The sequence below is a fragment of the Culex quinquefasciatus genome, chromosome 1 (assembly GCF_015732765.1).
Source record: "Culex quinquefasciatus strain JHB chromosome 1, VPISU_Cqui_1.0_pri_paternal, whole genome shotgun sequence".
Taxonomy (NCBI): Eukaryota; Metazoa; Arthropoda; class Insecta; order Diptera; family Culicidae; genus Culex; species Culex quinquefasciatus.
In genome coordinates this window covers 100,903,191-100,919,259 of record NC_051861.1, presented here as the reverse complement: position 1 = coordinate 100,919,259, position 16,069 = coordinate 100,903,191, and the positions used below count along the sequence as shown (strand labels likewise).

The following is a 16,069-nucleotide window of genomic DNA, read 5'->3' as shown; positions in this document are numbered from 1 at the left end:
TATTATTAGATTTTAGATTTTTTTATTTAATTTTTGACAACCCTGCCTCCTTTCGATCACGGTTCGTCGCTCGCCGTCCAATCGTCAAATATTGCACTTTTTCTCTCTCTCTCTTTCCCACTTTCCTTTCTCCGTCCAATCTTAGCCTGATTGGGTGAAGAAAATCGGTTTTGCGGTGCCTCAATAAAAGAAATCTAATAAAATAACCATTGGAAATGTGGCCAATGGGACAGGAGTGATTCAACTGTGAATCGCGCGCAGAACCAGAAGAAAACGCCGCGACCGCGTTGCGTCATGAATAAAAGAAAATTTGATAATTATGGCAGTGATGAAGAGAATCATTATTTAAAATAAGAAACATTATTCAAAAGAAAGTCCTCAAAATTGATATACTCAATATTTGTGGACTTGTAGAGTTGTAAACTTTTAGACTTTTAACTTTAAAGTATTTCAGACTTTTAGACTTTTAGACTTTAGACTTTTAGACTTTTAGACTTGAAGACTTTTAGACTTTTAGACTTTTAGACTTTTAGACTTTAAGACTTTTAGACTTTTAGACTTTTAGACTTTTAGACTTTTAGACTTTTAGACTATTAGTCTTTTAGCCTTAAAAAAAATTACAAAAATTACAAAAATTACAAAAATTACAAAAATTACAAAAAATACAAAAAATACAAAAATTACAAAAATTACAAAATTACAAAATTACAAAATTACAAAATTACAAAATTACAAAATTACAAAATTACAAAAATTACAAAATTACAAAATTACAAAATTACAAAATTACAAAATTACAAAAATTACAAAAATTACAAAAATTACAAAAATTACAAAATTACAAAAATTACAAAAATTACAAAAATTACAAAAATTACAAAAATACAAAAATTACAAAAATTACAAAAATTACAAAAATTACAAAAATTACAAAAATTACAAAAATTACAAAAATTACAAAAATTACAAAAATTACAAAAATTACAAAAATTACAAAAATTACAAAAATTACAAAAATTACAAAAATTACAAAATTACAAAATTACAAAAATTACAAAAATTACAAAAATTACAAAAATTACAAAATTACAAAAATTACAAAAATTACAAAATTACAAAATTACAAAATTACAAAATTACAAAATTACAAAATTACAAAATTACAAAAATTACAAAATTACAAAATTACAAAATTACAAAAATTACAAAATTACAAAAATTACAAAAATTACAAAATTACAAAAATTACAAAAATTACAAAATTACAAAATTACAAAAATTACAAAATTACAAAATTACAAAAATACAAAAATTACAAAAATTACAAAAATTACAAAATTACAAAAATTACAAAATTACAAAAATTACAAAATTACAAAAATTACAAAAATTACAAAAATTACAAAAATTACAAAATTACAAAATTACAAAATTAAAAAAATACAAAATTACAAAATTTAGCTTTTTGTTTTTGCTTTTTGCTTTTGCTTTTGCTTTTGCTTTTGCTTTTGCTTTTTGCTTTTTGCTTTTTGCTTTTTGCTTTTTGCTTTTTGCTTTTTGCTTTTTGCTTTTTGCTTTTTGCTTTTTGCTTTTTGCTTTTTGCTTTTTGCTTTTTGCTTTTAAATTTCTTATAAATTTGTTAAAATTTCAATATCAAGTTACTGCTACCCTCGCTACGAGCCTGGATAGAATTGAGCTAATTTTGCCTCGTAAGCCTTTGATGTGCTCAGCAGTAAGCCGACATCAATTAGTGGAACACGTTTGATTAAACAAAAATTGAATACTGAAAAGCTGGCTTCCGCGAGTAAACTCATAACTCGCAACCACTTCGAGTGAGGCTCTGTTTTATGAAAATATCTCAATCAATATTTAACGTCGAGGGGATTATTGTTTTGGGGACAAGTTTATAGAAAATTTTTATAGGTTTTAAAGAATTTGGAGATTTTGACTTTTCAATCGATTGCTGAAACAAAAACGTGACTAAATTTAAAACCCGTTACACAACTGTTAAAAAATTCAAGCTTTTACTTTCTGATTCGACGCTAATGTCAAAATTTTCAGCACGCAATCCCTTCGAACTTAGAGGCGCTCAGATCGCGTGACTGATCAAAATTCCTGATGTTGCATGGCGGAGGTGGGAGATGTTGTATGTGTACCTTACTGTGAATTAATGCCTTCCAGCAAAAGTCATGTTGTAATACAGCGCGTTCGGTTGAACACCCGCCGTCGAAGCGCTTGTTTGCTTGATCGTGAATGCACTAATTTTATGTGAATTTTCCATTCAGTTTGGAATTTGGTGAACGTTTATGGCAATCATTTGTTGCACTCAGTACAAATTTATGTTCTGTTTCTCCCGAGTGTAATGCGATCTATTTAACGACAAAGCAACAAAAACACACACAAGAGTCTTACACCTACAATCTGGACCGCGAATGCTCAGCCGGTTTGTGTAGGCAGATTTACGACCTTGTCCGGAGCTGCCAGCCGGTTGCTCCGGCATTGGAACATTTCAAACGGTCGCAAACTTCACGATCAGTGAGAAAACACTGAAATTTTTGTGGTGAAAATCATCAAACGAAACCCTTAGATCGAAGCAACCACCTTTTATAGCATCCGCCATTATGGCATCGAAACATCAAACGTCCAGCTTTCGCGACTTTCCGTGTCACTTGAGCCTGATCAAAGCCGCCTCCGCGCTGCTATCTTTTCGTTCTCTCCTGCGTTGTTTTCTTCTAGTCAAAGCAAGCTAGCGGGAGTAAATGTCATGCAAAGTACTTCATTCTTGTTGTGTCGATTGGTAAATGACAGCTAGAGCGCGCACCCTCCAGAGGCGGGCGATAATGATCTTCTTTGTCAAGCTGAAACTGCAACTACAATGAAAACAACAACAACAGTGGGTTAGACACCGACTCTCCCACGGCATGGTACCCTTTGATGCAATTACAGTCTAATCTCGATATTTTGACAGTCATTGTCAAAATGACAAAAATGACAAAAATGACAAAAATGACAAAAATGACAAAAATGACAAAAATGACAAAAATGACAAAAATGACAAAAATGACAAAAATGACAAAAATGACAAAAATGACAAAAATGACAAAAATGACAAAAATGACAAAAACGACAAAAATGACAAAATGACAAAAATGACAAAAATGACAAAAATGACAAAAATCACAAAAATGGCAAAATCACAAAACGACAAAAATGACAAAAATGACAAAATGACAAAATGACAAAATGACAAAATGACAAAATGACAAAATGACAAAAATGACAAAATGACAAAATGACAAAAATGACAAAAGTGACAAAAATGACAAAAATGACAAAAATGACAAAAATGACAAAAATGACAAAACTGACAAAATGACAAAAATGACAAAATGACAAAAATGACAAAAATGACAAAATGACAAAAATGACAAAATGACAAAAATGACAAAATGACAAAAATGACAAAAACGACAAAATGACAAAATGACAAAAACGACAAAAATGACAAAAACGACAAAATGACAAAATGACAAAAATGACAAAAATGACAAAATCACAAAATGGCAAAATCACAAAAACGACAAAATGACAATAATGACAAAATGACAAAATGACGAAAATGACAAAAATGACAAAAACGACAAAATGACAAAATGACAAAAATGACAAAAATGACAAAATGACAAAAATGACAAAATGACAAAAATGACAAAAATGACAAAAATGACAAAATTGACAAAAATGACTAAAATGACAAAAATGACAAAATGACAAAAATGACAAAATGACAAAATGACAAAAATGACAAAAATGACAAAAATGACAAAATGACAAAATGACAAAATGACAAAAATGACAAAATGACAAAAATGACAAAAATGACAAAAATGACAAAAATGACAAAATGACAAAATGACAAAAATGACAAAATGACAAAATGACAAAAATGACAAAATGACAAAAATCACAAAATCACAAAATGGCAAAAATCACAAAAATCACAAAAATGGCAAAAATCACAAAACGACAAAATGACAAAAATGACAAAAATGACAAAATGACAAAATGACAAAATGACAAAAATGACAAAAATGACAAAAATGACAAAATGACAAAAATGACAAAAATGACAAAATGACAAAAATGACAAAATGACAAAAATGACAAAAATGACAAAATGACAAAAACGACAAAAATGACAAAAATGACAAAAATGACAAAAATGACAAAAACGACAAAAATGACAAAAATGACAAAAATGACAAAAATGACAAAAATGACAAAAATGACAAAAACGACAAAAATGACAAAAACGACAAAAATGACAAAAATGACAAAAACGACAAAAATGACAAAAACGACAAAAATGACAAAAATGACAAAAATGACAAAAATGACAAAAATCACAAAAATCACAAAAATGGCAAAAATCACAAAAAACGACAAAAATGACAATAATGACAAAAATGACAAAAATGACGAAAATGACAAAAATGACAAAAACGACAAAAACGACAAAAGTGACAAAAATGACAAAAATGACAAAAATGACAAAAATGACAAAAATGACAAAAATGACAAAAATGACAAAAATGACAAAAATGACAAAAATGACAAAAATGACAAAAATGACAAAAATGACAAAAATGACAAAAATGACAAAAATGACAAAAATGACAAAAATGACAAAAATGACAAAAATGACAAAAATGACAAAAATGACAAAAATGACAAAAATCACAAAAATGGCAAAAATCACAAAAACGACAAAAATGACAAAAATGACAAAAATGACAAAAATGACAAAAATGACAAAAATGACAAAAATGACAAAAATGACAAAAATGACAAAAACGACAAAAATGACAAAAGTGACAAAAATGACAAAAATGACAAAAATGACAAAAATGACAAAATGACAAAAATGACAAAATGACAAAATGACAAAAACGACAAAATGACAAAAACGACAAAAATGACAAAATGACAAAATGACAAAAACGACAAAATGACAAAAATGACAAAAATGACAAAAATGACAAAATGACAAAATGACAAAAACGACAAAATGACAAAAATGACAAAATGACAAAACGACAAAATGACAAAAATGACAAAAAGACAAAATGACAAAATGACAAAATGACAAAAATGACAAAAATGACAAAAATGACAAAAATGACAAAAATGACAAAAATGACCAAAATGACAAAAATGACAAAAATCACAAAAATGGCAAAAATCACAAAAACGACAAAAATGACAAAAATGACAAAAATGACAAAAACGACAAAAATGACAAAAGTGACAAAAATGACAAAAATGACAAAAATGACAAAAATGACAAAAATAAGAAAAATAAGAATCATGAGAGAGTTGTTTTTTTGGCAAGCTAGCAAAATTGCACTGTATTCTCCAAAAGGGCCTGTTTCGTGAAGGTGTCGAACTTTAATGCAAATTCGCTTCTGCCACCACCCGGCTTTACAGTTGCAAGTTCGTTGCAAGTATTGCGCAATGAAGCCCGTGGAAATATCTTGATTTGTGGTGGGCATCATCGCGCGACCTTTTTGGGGTCGACAGATCGGGTGTGATTTACTGCTTGCACTAAACCGAAAAAAGTATCGTTACTTGTAATACTGATTTATTGAATCATTGTTATCCGAGCATTCGTTGGTGAAGGTTGTCTGAATCAACATGACTCGTCGCGTCCCGGCGCAAAACGCCGGCAATATTGCCCTACCTGCGGCTCAAGCAGGCAAAAAAGTGGGAATTTCCAAAAGGAAGGTTGAGGCCTCAACTGATGGCCAAAACCGGGATTTCAAAAGGAAGGTGCTTTTGGAAGTGACATCGAACAACAAAAAGACGAAAAAGAGCGACGGTACTGTACCGATGGATGAGGAGGAGGAGAACTCTTCGTCGCACGAGGAGCAGCTATTGAAGAACAACAAGTTCGCTGGACTGCCTGACGAGGACCAGGTAGCGGAAGCAAAGGAGAATGAAGTGAAACAGCGAAAGGAGAAACTGCCTCCTTTTATGTGAGGCAATCAGCAGCAACGATCGACTTTCGAGCGGGGCTGGTTGAACTCATCAAGTCTGGGAAAGTCCTAGGCAACATTCGTCTGTGTCAGGACGGATTTAAGGTGCTGGTGCAATCCAGGCAGCACTATCAACTGGTCAAGGATTTCTTGACCGAAAACGAGGCGGAGTACTTTACCCATGATGTCGTCATGGATAAGCCGTTCAAAATCGTCGTCAGAGGTCTGTACGACATGCCAGTGGAGGAATTAGCTGCCGAGCTAAAAGTTTTGAAACTGGATGTGTTGGCCGTGCACAAAATGAGCCGACGCAACAAAGACATCAAGTACCGTGACCAGCTCTACCTGCTGCATTTGGCTAAGGGATCGACGACGCTTCCTGAGCTGAAGGCGATTCGAGCGGTTTTCAACATTATCGTGTCGTGGGAGCGATACCGACCAGTGCACCGTGACGTCACACAATGCTTCAACTGCCTGGGCTTCGGGCACGGAGGTAAGAACTGCCACCTGAAGCGTCGTTGCGCCAAATGTGGTACTGATGCGCACATCACATCCCAGTGCATCCAAGATTCGCTGGTGAAGTGCCTCAACTGCAACGGTGAGCACTCGTCAACCGACCGAAAGTGCCCCAAGAGAGCTGAGTTCGTGAAAATTCGGCAGCAAGCATCGACGAAGAATCAGCCTCAGCGTCGTAGAACTCCTCCAGCCCTGGTGGAGCAAAATTTCCACCTCTTCAACCGCGACGCCAGGTCCCGAACTTGGCACCGTTGCCGTTGGATCCCAGGAAGAGAGCTGAGATGAATCATCCACGGCCGGGTTCCAGCCAGGAGCCGAGACCGCCACCACCGGGCTTCAGCCAGGAGCCAAGACCAGCCCAAGAACCCGCAGTTGAGGAAAATGGTAATGATCTTTACACCTCAACCGAACTCCTCAATATTTTCAAACAGATGTCCGCTGCACTGCGTGGATGCAAAACCAAGACCCAGCAGATTGAAGTGCTGACCTCGTTCGTCATCCAGTATGGATCGTAGGTCCCTCAAGCTGCTGAATTGGAACGCTTGCTCCATTAGGAGGAAGAACCTAGAGCTGGTGGATTTTCTTCGCGAGAAGGAGATCGACGTAGCTGCCATCACGGAAACTCATCTGAAGCCCGGTGAAAAAGTTTATCTGCAAAACTACAAGATCGCGACGCAGCTCGATAGGACCACCTCTGGAGGAGGAGGTGTGCTTGTCGCTGTTCATCGTGATCTCAAGCCACGCCGGCTGCCACACTTCAAGCTGGACATCATCGAGGCCGTTGGGGTGGAAATTCCCACTTCGGTTGGCCCAGTACTCTTCATTGCTGCATACTGCCCACGTCAGGTGAATTCCAGAGATGGTTCAGCAGCAAAACTGAAGAGCGATATCCAGAAGCTGACACGGCGAAGCGCAAAGTACATCATCGCTGGTGACCTCAACGCGAAGCATGAAGTTTGGGGCAACAGCAGGAGGAATCGGAACGGAGTGATTCTGCACAACGATCTGCAAAACGGATACTACAACGTTGTGAGTCCGGATCGTCCAACGAGGGTGGCTCGGTCTGGGAATCACTCAATCATCGACTTCTTCATTACCAATATGGCTGAGAACGTGGCTCATCCTGAGGTGTTTGAAGAGTTGAGTTCTGATCACTACCCGGTGGTTGTGGAGGTTGGAGCTTCCGTTACTCCGCAGCGCCAACCAACCCGGAAAGATTACCACAACGTTGACTGGCAGCAGTTTCAGCAAGTGGTCGACAGCAACATCGACTATGATCAACACCCGGAAACTTCTACCGATATTGATCGTTCGCTGGAGGTGATCCAGCAGGCTATCAACCAAGCAGAGGCTGCCAACGTTCGGGAGGTTCCTGTTAATTTTAAGGTAACTGATATTGACGTAGATACTAAACATTTGATTAGACTTAGGAATGTTTATAGGAGACAATATCAACGGACTGGGGACTATGACAAAAAGATTTCCTTGAACAATTTGAACAAAATCATACAAGACCGACTTGACAATATCAGAAATCAAGAATTTTCAAAACATGTAAGCCAGCTGGGGAATTATTCAAAACCATTTTGGAAACTTTCAAAAGTTCTTAAAAACAAACCAAAGCCGATTCCTCCTCTTATTGTTGAGGATTATCGTTTGATTACATCCGAGGAAAAGGCAAATGCACTTGGGCTTCATTTTGTTAGTTCACATAATCTTGGCGCTTCCATGACCAGCCGTAAAGAAACATCAGTTGCCAATAGTATTTCAACAATCAATGACTCTACCTTTGAATTTCCTGCAGATTCCCATGTTTCTGGTGAGGAAGTCAAAGTTGCAGTTAAACAAATGAAAATATGAAAGCTCCAGGCTTTGATAACATTTTAATCTAGTGTTGAAAAACAGAGTGATCAGTTCTTTCAACATCTAGCCAATATTTTCAATAAATGTTTGCAACTTGGTTACTTCCCCACCAATTGGAAGCTGGGCAAAGTCATACCAATTTTGAAGCCTCAAAAAGATCCAACATCACCAATAAGTTATCGTCCCATAAGTCTTTTGAGTAGTCTGTCCAAACTCTTTGAGAAGGTCATCTATTCAAGGCTTTTGGATTTTACCAACGATAATAATATAATTTTGAATGAGCAGTTTGGCTTCCGAAAGGGGCATAATACTGCTCATCAGCTTACGAGAGTAACTAAAATCATCAAGCAGAACAAGCTTGAGTCTAAATCAACTGCTATGGCTTTGTTGGATGTTGAGAAGGCTTTTGACAATGTTTGGCATGATGGTTTGATACATAAACTGTATTTATACGGTTTTCCAATGTATCTTATCAAAATTATCCAGCACTATCTTTCGGAGAGATCGTTCAGGGTTTTTCTGAATGGGATTGCTTCTGGATTATTCAACATTGATGGGGTTCCCCAAGGAAGTATTCTTGGCCCACTTCTGTACAATATTTTTACATCTGATTTGCCTACTCTTCCTGGTAATGGTGTGTTGTCACTTTTTGCTGATGACACTGCCGTTATTTATAAGGGTAAAATAACCAGATATTTAGTTGGCCGCCTTCAGAAGGGTCTTGACGTTCTTTCCGAATACTTTGGCGACTGGAAAATTCGCATAAATGCAGCCAAAACTCAAACCATCATTTTTCCACTTTCCAAATCGGCCAGATTTGCCCCAAAGGATGATGTTTTGATAAAATGAATGATGTTTCGATACCCTGGTCAAAGGAAGTTGTCTATTTAGGTCTCATACTTGACTCGAAACTATTGTTTCGGCAGCATGTAGATAAAATATTGAACAAGTGCAGCATTCTCATCAGGTGTTTGTATCCTTTAATTAACAGAAAATCAAAGCTTTCTTTGAAAAATAAGTTAGCAGTTTACAAACAAATAATTTACCCCGTTATTGAGTATGCAGTACCTGTTTGGGAGTGTTGCGCTAGAACTCATAAATTGAAGCTCCAGCGTGTCCAAAACAAGGTACTCAAAATGGTTTTGAATGTTCCTGGCTGGACAAGATCAAGTGAGGTTCATGAATTAGCAGAAGTAAAAATGTTGGATCAGAAAATTCAAGAAAAATGTTTGAAATTCAGGGAAAAATGTGCTATATCTGAATACCCCTTGATTCAAGGATTGGTTTAGTTTATGGTAAGATTAAGTTAGTTTTAAGTTAGGTTATGTTTTCTTAATTTTTTTTTCCTCGTTGTACCTAGTGTTACAAAAATGATAAATCATATACTTTTAAAGTTAAGAAAATGAACAGTGTTTAAATCACGAAAAGCAAACTAAAGCTGAAGAGCCACAGCTGACCACTTATTATGTAAACCAAATGTAATTATTATATGAAAGATTCAATAAAGTATATTCAATTCAAAAAAAAAAAAAATTCTGATTTATTGAATGGAAATTGCGATTTAGCGGGGTCGGGGTGATATATTTAAGCGTGCCTTATGTGGGAGTAGGCAATGATTATCAATTTGTAAAAAGTCGTACAAAACTGCTTCAACTTGTCGATGTCAGTGATAAGTTACTTCAAAAAAAGTAAAGGTGAAAGTTACCTGATTTTCGAGAAATGAAACTGAAAAAACTGAAACAAATATAATAAAGCAGATTACCAAATAAGTCAGTCGATGAATCACACACGATGGAAACTGAGCTAAACCTGATTTCAATCAAGCTTCAAAACTCAAAAGCCGTTCTACAGTGGGTGTTTAAATGCTCTGAATGTGCTAACACTGGCGTTTAACTCATCAAAATGGAGCAATCAATCAGCTACACTCATATTTCAGTTATAGATTTGAAAAAGAATAGATAGGAAGCAAACTAAAGCAACTTTCGAATTATGTAAAAATATCCAAAACTAGCTTTTAATTTTAAAATTATTTGAAAAAAAGTCAAATGTGTTTCAATCAATTAAAATCAGCTTACCCCAAAATTTTAACTTCAATTCCAAATCCGATCACATCACGGTACACAAAGTTTATTGAGTACAATAACCCGAAAAAATCTTTACGTGGTCAACTTAAGCAACAACAAAAAGCAAAGTTTACATTTTTCACTGGACTCATCGAAACGTGTTCTTTCAGCTAAAAAATCCGCACCTGCCGAGGTTGCTTCTTGTACTATGTCAGTTTCAGTTTGGTAGTGACCGGCAGCATGTAACAACGTTGGGGAAGATTTTTCTAAAGTTGAAGTACTGTGAGAGTGCGATATGATAAACATGTAGTTCATATTTTAAAATGATTAATTTCAAAAAACAAAGTGAAAACTCACATCCAAAACTTTTTTTGGCGCTCATCAACTTACAGTTTGCAGTCTGATAAGATTTAAAAGTTTTCATATTTTGTCACATTTGTGATAGTAAACATGTTCAAACTACATCTTGATGAGATACTTAAGGAACAGTACAAGTGCCCGTGGAATACCATGCAAAAATTCAAGTGTTTTTGATAAAAGTTGAAATTTCTTACGCAAACAATGTTAGTTTCGATTCGTCATTACTGAGATTGGTAAGTTATTTTTTTCTCCATTATTTTACTCCTTTTGATATAACAATAGAATCAATGCAAATTTTAGAAAAAAAACGTTACCGATTTTTATAAGGCTATTGTAAATGTTTTCTAAAGTTTTTCGAAATCCCTTTCAAAATCGTTTTTTTTTAATTCAACATTTTAATGGAAGTTTGAGTGCAATCGGGTGTTAAAAATCATTTCAGCAGGTTCGGATTTATACAAAAATCATTAGAATTTAAGTGTTTTTTGTAAGAGGCAACTTTTTCGTTTAAGTTTAAGATTTTGCAAAATCTGGTACCGGGTGTCAGTCTGATTAGTCAATTCAAATTAAAAAATCTAGCTTAACATTTGAAAAAGCTCAAATAAAATGATTTTTTCTAATCAGTATTGAAATTGCTTACTTTTCCTGTAATTCTCAAACGACTAAACGGCCTACTTTTTGCTACCGAAATGAACAGTACCGAAACATCATATTTTTCGATACAAAGCCTCGAAATCCATTCAAATGGAGTTTTAAGAATTGCAAAAAATAGTTGTATGGAACTCGTAGCAAAACTTGATTTTTCGAACCGTACTTGGTGAACCGCGTTGGATAAATGTAAGACGTGCTGGAAAAAAAACTTATATCTGAAACTTGTTGCTTAAACAACCATAAGCCCTTTGAAAAAGTTACCTTTGATTCTTAGATATAAAAATTATTATGAGCAGAAAATTTCACAAAATTTTCATTTTTTAATTAATCAAAATCGAACCATTAGTTTCCGAGATAACGCGAATTGAAAATTAAGGGCTAATAAATGATACCGAGAAAAACTATTTTTCACCAAAAAAACATAATTTTGACTGTATCTCACCAACCAGATCAACAATGTTAAAAAAATATTTCCTCAGCTTTTCAAAAAACAGATTCGGCTAAAATAAAGGATGAAAATAAACAAATTCCGGAAATATTTGCAAAAATCCCGAAAATGAACGATCGGTTCCTAACTGGACACGGTCGTTGGAAACAACCGTCGAAATAGGCGGCGGGCCAGATGCGGGCATAAAAATGTCAAAACTCTCCCCCTCACTTCGTCTCTTGTTGGATTGGTTCACCCATACAAGTCTCCATTCAATTTTGGCTGCTGTCCATACAAAAATGGTATGTAAATATTCAAACAGCTGTAACTTTTGAGTGAATTTTCTGATCAATTTGGTGTCTTCGGCAAAGTTGTAGGTATTGTTGAGGACTTTTGAGAAAAAAAAATAGGTACACGGAAAAAAAATTGCAGATTTTTTAATTAACTTTTTTTTCACTAAAACTCAATTTCCCAAAATACGTATTTTTTTGATTTTCGAGATTTTTTTATATGTTTTAGGGGACAAAAATCCGCAACTTTTGAGCCATAGATAAACATGTTCAAAAAATCTGCCGCCGAGTTGTGAATTTTTGAAAAACAGTGATTTTTGGAAAAAATCGAAGTTTCATGCAAAAACAAGTTTGACATTATTTTTTAATGCAAAATTGAATTTGCAATCGAAAAGTACTCTACAGATTTTTTGATAAAGGGCTTCGTTTTCAAGATATAGCCACCGAAAGTTTGATTCAAGCGAAATATTTGCAGTTTTTCAATTTTTAAAAATAGTGACCATGAGTGACCGTTTCTGAAAATTTTGTTTTTTTTTTTAATTTCAGAAAATTTGCTATAAAATTGTCTAAGAGACATTGAAGATTGGACCTCGGGTTGCTGAGATAGAGCCGCTTTAAGAAAAAGAAACACGAAAATTGAAGTTTTCTTAATCTCACCAAAACAACCCACCATTTTCTAATGACCATATCTCAGCAAATAATGGTCCGATTTTCAATTTTAATACATGAAAAACTCGTGAAATTTTCCGATCTCTTCGGAAAAAATATTTTGAATTATTTCAAATCAAGACTAGCATTTTAAATGGGCATAATATTCAATGTGTAGTCCATATCCATACCTACAACTTTGCCGAAGACACCAAATCAATCAAAAAAATCCTTCAAAAGATACAGATTTTTGAATTTTCATATATCATTTTTGTATGGCCAGCAGCCAAATTTGTATGGAAAATTTTGAGCATGAGCATGAGCATGAGCATGGTTGACTGCCAATGAGCTGCTACTCCGTTTTTGACAGATCAGCTGAAGTTAAACAATAAATCAAAAATGATCAGTGGGAGCCAACCATCCGTTCACTGTTTAACCTCTGAAGATCCCTACTTTATAAGTCAATACCGGCGCCCTCCCAAAAAGCCTGCAGTTCAACAAAAGGGAGGAATGTTAGTCCGATAGTTGAAGTAGCAGACTCATCAAGCACATAGTTTTTCGCTATATACCTGTTGATACCGCTTGAGACCGTTGAATCCACAGCATCTCCTTCAAGCATCACGTGATTAATTTTTTTTGGGGTTAGTAGGATAAGGTATTGGCTTTTCGATGCTTCTCGAGCTACGACGCCTTCAGAGCAACGGTGCTATGGGAAGGTCTTTCTGGTTAGCACACACAATCACTCACACACAGTTATTTTGCTCCACTATTAACTCGACGATCCAAATTGTCAATGCGTCTTTCGATCATTATATAGAAATGGCTTTTTCACCGCAAATAAATAAAACCTCGAAAAATTTCAACACAGTCCACCTGACGCCGTGCCTTCCGATCAACGATGATATAGGAAGGGCTTTGAAAATCACAAAAAAATCACTTTTCACTCTGAATATTTTTTACGACCACGCGCTCCCTTTGCCAATTATGCACTCTCATTTTTGTATGGCCAGCTGCCAAATTTGTATGGAAAATTATACGGACAAACTAATGATGCAAAATGGCTTCTTTGGGCATACCGAAGGCACCAAAAAAGTTTCAGCCGGATTAAAAAATACAAACATCAAAATTCAAAAAAAAATGATTTCGTAGAGAACTGCTCACTGTAAATATTTACCTTTAAAAATTAAAACCAACTACTTCACGGTAGCCAATGTTCACTCAAGTCCAAAAACCTGGAAAAAAAACTCTTTACGTGGTCAACTTTAAACAAAACCAAAGCAAAGGCAACTTTTTTTTTCCACTGGACTCATCAAAAATGTTATTTCTTCAGCTCAGAATGAGCCCTCGCGCGGTTCTTGCACTTTGCAAGGTGCACAGTTCAATAGAATGTCTCATCAATGAGACACGAGGAGCAATGACAAAAGTGACAAAAACTAATTATATACATAAATAAGAAATATACTAAATTGATAAGACTTTTTTCGTGGGGATTGTATGAGTAGTGAATGCAAATAAAGTTTGTTAGTTGTTTGTAGATAACTCCTGACCAAATTTATAATCTTTATGACATTTAGCTTTAGCTGTCGAAATGAAAATAGGTCAATGATTAGATGAATTACTCTGATCACAATACAATACAATGATCCACTTTTCCCACTTTTATTCTTCAAAAAATCAATTTGAATTCCACCAAATCTAAACTCTTCCTCCCTCCCTCTCTCCACCAGAGCGTCCCGATGTTCCTGCCGGTGATGCGCGGCACCCTCTCGCTGCCCGCGAACCGCGACCCGGAAGTGCTCGAGCGCCTCCAACCCGCCCACATGGTCAACATGTGCAGCCGGCTGCAGTCCCACTTTAACACTTGCGCCACCCAGGTCGCCCAGGAGCAGCAGCAAATCACCAACAAAATCAAGGAGGTTTGTCAAATTTAAGCTTTTTGATGTTATTTATTACAAACTGTTCGAAATTTTAGACCGATCAGGAAATCTCCAGCGCACTCGCACAGCTGGTGCAGAAGCAAAAGCTGTACACGTCGTACGCGGAGACCTTCTCGAAGGTGCGGCTCATTTCGCAGCAGCTGACGCGCTGCAACGACATCCTGAACCAGAACATCGAGAGCATGGAGTACTTGAACAACCTGCTGGAGCTCGAGGACCGGTTGGAGCCGTTCGTGTGGAAAACGGAGTGAGAGCTTTGGGCAGGCAGGTTTTAGCTTTTAGTGTGTAAAGTTACAGCTGTGGGTTAGATTTAACACGTTGGAAAATATGCAATTTAGGGCACGAACAAATCTCAGCTTAAGCAAGAATGTTAAACTATGATTGGATTGTTTTTGCAGAAATATGCAAATCTTGACAAAATCAGTATTAAATTGAACATTTGCAATCTATAACTGAATGCATTCTCTCACGAAAACACGAATGATTAAACTCGGTAACATAATTTCGTCTAAAACTAGTTCTGAAAAATAATACAAATATCGCTAGTGTTGCTTACAATTCCTGGAAGAAAATCAAAACTGTTCTTAAACAAAATGTGCTAAAAGAATACTAGTCTTGTCAAACGTATCCGACAAAAAGTTTTTTTGGAAATAAATAGAACGATTTTTCCAGGAATTATTCGAATCTTTTCGAAAAATAGAAACGTTGGGAAAATGTTGCATGCTAAATTTTTAAGTTTAATTTTGTTTAATGTTTATTTGTTTGTGTTTTGTGTTGTAACACATTATTTTGCCAGACCACTTCAAATTTAATTAACAGTTCGTGTCCTACGGCTCGAGTCAAGGTAAAAATGTAATATTTCAAGCTTAACGTTCCAAATTGAAACTTAACATTAAATGCCTGATGCAATTCCGTTTTGACATTAATTCTATTCCCGTAACTGCAGAATTCTGCAATAAAAAAAAAATTCTGCAATGCTGCACAAAATCGGCAGCGTTCCCCTTCTTTTCTACAGGCAGTCCCATCTCTCTTCTGCTGATTTACTTCTTATGAAAATATCCCTCTACTTTTTGCTCTTTGCTCTCTTGCAGAACTTTTACCGAGAGAGAGTAGCAGAATAGTACGAGAAGGTGCAACGAGTGAGTAACTGTTGCTAGCTGCAGAATCCTGCAGAAGTGAAAAGTTCTATATGGCACTCATTTGAGTGTTGAAAAGTTCACATTTTCATCACTTATATGTTTAGTTTCTTATTTGATAAATTTACTATTACGAGGAAACAAAC

General features: G+C 35.3%; 1 protein-coding gene across 1 annotated transcript in view; it reads left to right on the top strand.

Annotated features, from left to right (window-relative positions):
• The window catches only part of LOC6048478 (BLOC-1-related complex subunit 5), a 46,794-nt gene extending 31,329 nt beyond the window's left edge, over window positions 1-15,465 (top strand). The window contains exons 4-5 of the mRNA XM_038255156.1: window positions 14,578-14,766; window positions 14,823-15,465. Coding sequence (XP_038111084.1) covers window positions 14,578-14,766; window positions 14,823-15,038 — 405 coding nt within the window. The 3' untranslated portion in view covers window positions 15,039-15,465. The remainder of the gene's footprint in view (window positions 1-14,577; window positions 14,767-14,822) is intronic.
• Window positions 15,466-16,069: the final 604 nt, after the last annotated feature.